Source organism: Primulina tabacum, chromosome 6 (assembly GCF_025594145.1).
Source record: "Primulina tabacum isolate GXHZ01 chromosome 6, ASM2559414v2, whole genome shotgun sequence".
Lineage (NCBI taxonomy): Eukaryota > Viridiplantae > Streptophyta > Magnoliopsida > Lamiales > Gesneriaceae > Primulina > Primulina tabacum.
In genome coordinates, this window is record NC_134555.1 from 7,137,456 (window position 1) to 7,143,979 (window position 6,524).

Consider the following 6,524-nt stretch of genomic DNA (forward strand, 5'->3'; position numbering starts at 1 on the left):
AAGTAAGCCTGACCATGATTTCAAAATTGATGTTTCCGATACACGTTTCTGTTGGTTTCGGTCTTGGTTTAAGTCTTGGTATAAACTAAAATTTATTCAATTAATTTTGCAGTTCGTGATGTAATCAAACTAATTAAAGTTAATTATTTGATAAAAATAATATAATTTTTTTGTTCTTTTGACTAAAATAATAATTAATATAAGGGTCATATTTTAATTATAAAAAATTATGTAGATTCGTATAAGTTATACTGTCTAACTATATGATAAGAAGTGTACATTTTTATTGTTGAATTAAAAAATAAAAAAAACAAAAAATAAAAACTAAGATTAAGGGTAATTTTGTCTATTGGTATTGCAAAAGATTAAAATAGACGTGTATTTAAAAATTTATGACCTGCCTTAATAAAATAGTCAAATACATGATTTCGTAGTCAAGTACATGATTTCTGATTGGCTTTTTCCTTTGGTAAGCACATAGATTTCCAAGAAAAAAACTCGTATTACGACACTTTTTATGAGTTTTAAGAATCGAGATGTATAATATTCATATTTTCTATGGAGAAAATTTTGATCAATATACTGATTGTGTATATTTTTTTAAAAAAATATCCCTCGAAATACATAGTGTAAGACCGAGATTTTGCCGTTTTACCAAAAACTATGCTGAGAACAGTGCAACTCAAATCGTTTAAATTGTACAACACTTCAAGCATCACGTTTTGATTGATCTACTCAATATTTTTTTTTTGGCTAAACCTAATTTTAAAATATAAAACTATTAGCTAAACCAGCTAATTAAGTGATAATTAAAACTCCAATGATCCATATTTACAAACCAATAGCCTATATAGATTGTAATGGTTTTAATATTTTTAACATTTAGATTAAATAAATCGTGCGCACCTCTAATGTGAAAATATAATTTTTAACAACTTCAAAATTACGACGTGAAAGCTTTGATTTTTCATGATTGGAATTTCAGAACAGATTGCGCGCACACACATTGTGATACCCTTATCCCACATCTTAAAAATTAGAGATTTAAAATGAGTTTATAAAAGGCTTACAATGGACTTCTATAGCAAGTTTGGTTAATCATTTTCGTAAAAATGAGAACGAATACGAAGTAGTTGCTACAGGGGCTCATTGTGGCAGTCACGCAGCCGCGAGCCTGAATGGTCAAGTGGGGATGGTTGTTCACCACACATCTTTAGTATTTTTTTTTATGTATTAGCGTTTGACTTATGATAAAGAAGTTAATAAATAGCCGACAGATTATACATGAATAAGCATAGGTACGTATGTAGAACTCGACTACTTTTGATAATCTATAAATAAATAATTTATAAAAATGTATTTTAGCCGCCCATCGTCGTCATGGAACGTGTAATATGATCGCCGTGAAACTCAACGTGACCATGTGCTGTCGACAGTGTTATTTCATCGCATCTCTCGGCAGAAAATGAGATCATTACATGTGTGTTATGTGTACATTCGAAACCCCGGCCTTGGAAGAAATTAGTGTTTTTGGTCAGTGTAATGCGCTGCCTATATTCATTCTTGTTTGGAATTGTTTATTTAGCTACTTAGCTTGTGGTCACTGCAATTATTTTGTCTTTTTTTTTTAGCAATGATCAAAATTTAATTAAATAAAGTAGGTGGCCAACTCTTCAAAAAGTCAGTCTAATAAATAAATATGAGAAAAATATATGCTTATTGATTAGTAGAGACCGACGTATTTAAGAGGATTCGTGCATTTAATTTCATTTGATTCACGATAAAATTGTTGTGCATGTATTTTATTTGTCAACTTGAAAAATAAAGCAAAAATTGACATAGCTATATAATGTATTCATTCAAGATGTATTAATCAATTGAATTATGAAGTATTCTTTTTGTTAGGTGGCTACTAAAAAGAATTTATTTTATTGACGAATTAACAAGTGATTTCTTCCACATCACTATGAATTTTCATCACGTACGTATCATGAGGCCAAAAGTTATAGTTGTTAGTCAAGACACGACTTTATTTTTCTATACTCGTGACATCGCAGAGTGCACCTACGTAGGTGCTAATGAGCCCAGTTGTTAGGCACATGAGTTCGGGAATGTACGTGTCTATCTGCTGTTGATGTTTCATATCCTTTAAAGATCACTTTTACACTTTTTCTACCGCTGGTCATGTCTCCGACAGAGCCAATATTATTCCTTATAATCCGACATCGCTCTTTTACGGCTCATCTACCCAACCAGATCAAGCAATACATGGTCAACAACTTGATGTATGAAAATTACCTATGAGCTCACTCATCTCAGTACCACTCTCACTTGTATAAGCTTTCACTTATATAAGCTTGACAAAAGACATTATTTTAAAAATATATAGAGATCGATCACGCAGGGCTCGAGATATACATATTCCACCTCAAGCAAAATAGAGAAAATCCCTAATATTAATTTGTCTTCATATAAACTAATGAGAGCCAGCCACGTACGTAAAAATGCGATACAGAATCTCTTCCTTAGCCCTTCTTTAAAATAAATTTATTTCACCCTATAATTTAATTTATTACAAGAATTTAGAACTACTTACCGAACTCCAATATATTAGGAAACACGTGGCCCTATTTATTTTTTAGTTCTAATTTTATATATAGTTAACAATTTTTGGGATAATTTTTTGATTTTATTATTTAGTATGTCTCTTGTGAGACGGTCTCACGAATCTTAATCTATGAAACAGGTCAATTCTACTGATATTCACAATAAAAAGTAATATTTTTTTATGGATAACCCAAATAAGATATATGTCTCACAAAATACGACCCATGAGACCGTCTCACACAAATTTTTGCCTTTATTATTTTACTTAGCAACAGTATTTGCATAATTTATTCATAAATATTCTATATTTGTCTAATATTCTAAAATAAATTTTACCTTTGAATTCAAAACAATAATTATATAAAAAGTTAATACAATACGTAAAATAGTAAATAATTTTATCCTAAAATAGATAAATAATTAAAGTGTGGTGATTTTTATCATACAAAAAATTGTATAAAAATTAGTCAAAGGGACCCAAATTTAAGTTTATTTGAAATGAAATATTAGTCGGAATTATATTACAGCAGGAAACGTCAGCAAAGAATCTTACACTTTGACAAATCGTGGGAAACATGACCTGCAAATTCAACCAAAGCAAGTGGCCCAAATTAATGCACTGTCTAGTTTGAAAACCATGCATTTCCTCCCCAAAAATAAATATTAGCACATTTTTCATTTTTTTTAGTACGTTTATTTTGAGAAAATGCGTTTTCGAAAAATTATTTGAAAAATTGTAAAGTATAATATAAAATTGTGAAAATTTTATTTAAAAACAACAATTATTTCGGGAGATAGTGAAAATGAGTTTTTAGGGGAACTATTGGAAATCAGGTTTTTATATAGACGGAAAATGATGATCCAAGAATATAGAAAAAAAAATATATAGTGTTACTATACATTTCCATTTGAAATAAATCGTATCCTAAGTTTAAACATAAAAATATAATTAATTATTTTCATGTGATGGAAGCCCTTCTGTCACTATTTAATATCTTAATTTAAATCAAATACATTGAATATGGTTAAAAATATACATTTCCTTGTCACAAAACCCAAAGTTTATTTAAACCCACGAGCCATCTCCCTCCATTTACACTCAAATGCGACTCCACACATCATAATAAGAAAGAATGGCCAAAACCATAAGATCCAAACCCTTGGCCATTCTAATAATATCCCTATCCATCTTCTTGCTACTAACCCTTCATTTTCCAAGTGTATCATCTTTAGAAGATGAAGAAAACGATGACGAAGAATACGTACTCGATTCACCTTTCGTGGGCAACCAATTAAGTACAAGGAGTAGATTCTTGATTGCCTCAAGCATCAAGGTTTTGAAGAAAGGCGCGAGCTGTAACGCGAAAACTAACCCTAATGTGTGCAATGGGGTGTCGGCGAACAAAGGGACCGGCCTTCTTTATTGCTGCAAGAAACATTGCAGGAACGTGCTCGGCGACCGGAACAATTGTGGGGTGTGTGGCCGGAAATGCCAGCAGTGGCAGCGGTGCTGCGGTGGAGTTTGCACGAATGTGATGACGAACAAGAATAATTGCGGAAAATGCAACAAGAAGTGCTCGCGTGGGATTACTTGTGACTATGGTGTATGCGGGTATGCATGAAGCATGCAGGCGCAGAGGGGAGACCCCATGCGACGAGCAGGACGATCGTTTCTTAAACTTTTGATTTTTGTTTTTCAAATTTTATACTTTCACCTTCTCATTGAATATCAAGGATCTGAATATAGACCGAATATACTATTTCAAATGATGTTTCAGTCTCATCACTTTAATCTTCTAGCATCAAAAAACATTTGTTATTATTCGTCAAATAAGGAGACTGAAACACCATTTGAAATCAAACATGATGTAAATGGATCCCTTTCATGAGGGAAATTGTTTCAATGTACGTTAACATTTGTATTCGAAATCGCATGCATGTCAAAGTTATATGGAAGATAATGGAATATCTTGTTTCATTGTTAATTGTTTTGCCATACGCTATTATATATCATGGTTGAAACATTTCATTTTTATCCTTCATCGAACAAGTTTGTCAAAAAAATGTGCATATAGCTTGTGAAATGCTTGGGCTGCGTTAATTTGCATGGTTAATTATGAATGAAGTGTTGGGCTTAGAATTAATGGTTAGGGATTTCCATTTAGATTGGGCGATTGGTACATAAAATTGTTACTAATGAAATCAAACTTATTGACTTTTAGATTGCGCTTGCATGAAAGAATTTGAAGGTATGAATTTAAAATCATTTGATTGTTTGTATAAATTTATGTTGAGTGAATTTCAAATTCATCAGTTGGTAGTTCATGTTAATGCATGTTAATTGTGATAAATTTGAAATACATCATTCAACTACATTCTTGAAATCCCACTTCAAATCAAATATACGAAGCCTTAATCTTGGAACATTTTAAGTTTTTGTGCTTGAACAAAATTGTTGATCCAAAGGATAATTACAGAACCTAAACAAATTGAATTCAAGGAGGAAAAGTGCATTTTCATAAGAAGAAATTTTCTAAGAAAACTAACTGATTACAAAACCAGACTGATAAAATATAAGAAGGATACTGATAGACAAACCGATTCAAGGTTGACTGATGAAGCCCAACTACAAGTCTATCTAGTTGATCAGTCAGTCCAAATCCATACATTCCCTAAAAATCAGTATTTTTAGTGATTAAGGATTAGAGCCCAGCTGAAATAGCGGATAAAGCTTTCAGTATTAACATTCACTGAATCGTAACATAAGGTCAGGTTTTAGCGCATTATCAAAACTTGTCAGAAAGGATGATGACATGTCAACAACGACATCTGTACTTGGAAATTATATATTTTGAAAATATTACCATTGCAGATTAATATATAAAGAGTTAAGTTGAACAAGATCTGAAGGTTACAGAATTACGCTATCTATCTTTGGATTATAAAAACCAAAATAATTTTCTTTAAAGAAGCTTTTTGTGAGTCAAACAATAACCAACATACGCCAATAAATCATTATCTGATCATTTTGAGGATCAATTTTGTGCTCAGAATTTCTCTTTTAAATATGTGTAATTGAGGGTAAGAAGTAATACCGCTCAAAGTGTTTAGATTGAATTTTTGCTAAGAGTTCCAATTAAGCAGTGTTAAGTCCTACTGAAGTGGGTAATTTCAAATTGATTGTATTTACCAAAGTATTTTAGTGTAAACCTTCCTTGAGGAATGAGTGATGTAGGAGTGTTGAAATATCCAAACATCCAGAAACAACCTTGGCATATTTACTTTTCAGTTTACTTACCTTTCTATTATTCAGTAAATCCCATCTGATTGTTTTTATAAGCCATTTGTTCAACTAGTTTCAGTAAGCATACTTCCGTCCAGTTCATACGGATTGATTTTCTGATAACACAATTGTCAGTCAAGAACAAAATTTCAGAGTTGATAACCCAACCGAAAAACTTTTGAGATAAATTTATTCACCACACCTTCTAAGTTTATTCTGATCCTAACAAGTGATATTAGAGCGGTTTATTCTTGTCTCTAAACACAATGTTCTAAATGACATCATTAAGCAATATCTCAATGTTTTCTAAAGAAAATTTTGATGACTGAAAAACCAGAATGCAGACTCATCAAGCTGCTCAAGATGATGATATGTGGTATGTTATCACAGACGGACCAATGAGAATCATGAAAGAAAACACCGATGTTGCCATTTATAATGGTGCTCCTCGGATGATTGAAAAATCGAGGATGAAATGGACTTGTGAGAACAAGAAGAAGGCAATCTGGGCAATGTGTCCAAGAACATATTATACAAAATTTTGAACAAGAATACCTTCAAAAAGATCAAAATGTGTTCCACTGCAAAAGATATCCGGGATAAATTCATACAATTATGCGAAGGTAATGATCAA

At 31.7% G+C, this 6,524-nt stretch overlaps 1 protein-coding gene across 1 annotated transcript; it reads left to right on the forward strand.

Moving 5' to 3' along the window:
- Positions 1-3,721: 3,721 nt before the first annotated feature.
- On the forward strand, positions 3,722-4,528 carry LOC142548045 (protein GRIM REAPER). The gene has a single exon (XM_075656410.1). It carries the CDS (start codon positions 3,741-3,743, stop codon positions 4,227-4,229), a length of 489 nt encoding a protein of 162 aa, XP_075512525.1. The 5' UTR covers positions 3,722-3,740; the 3' UTR covers positions 4,230-4,528.
- The last annotated feature ends 1,996 nt before the right edge of the window (positions 4,529-6,524 follow it).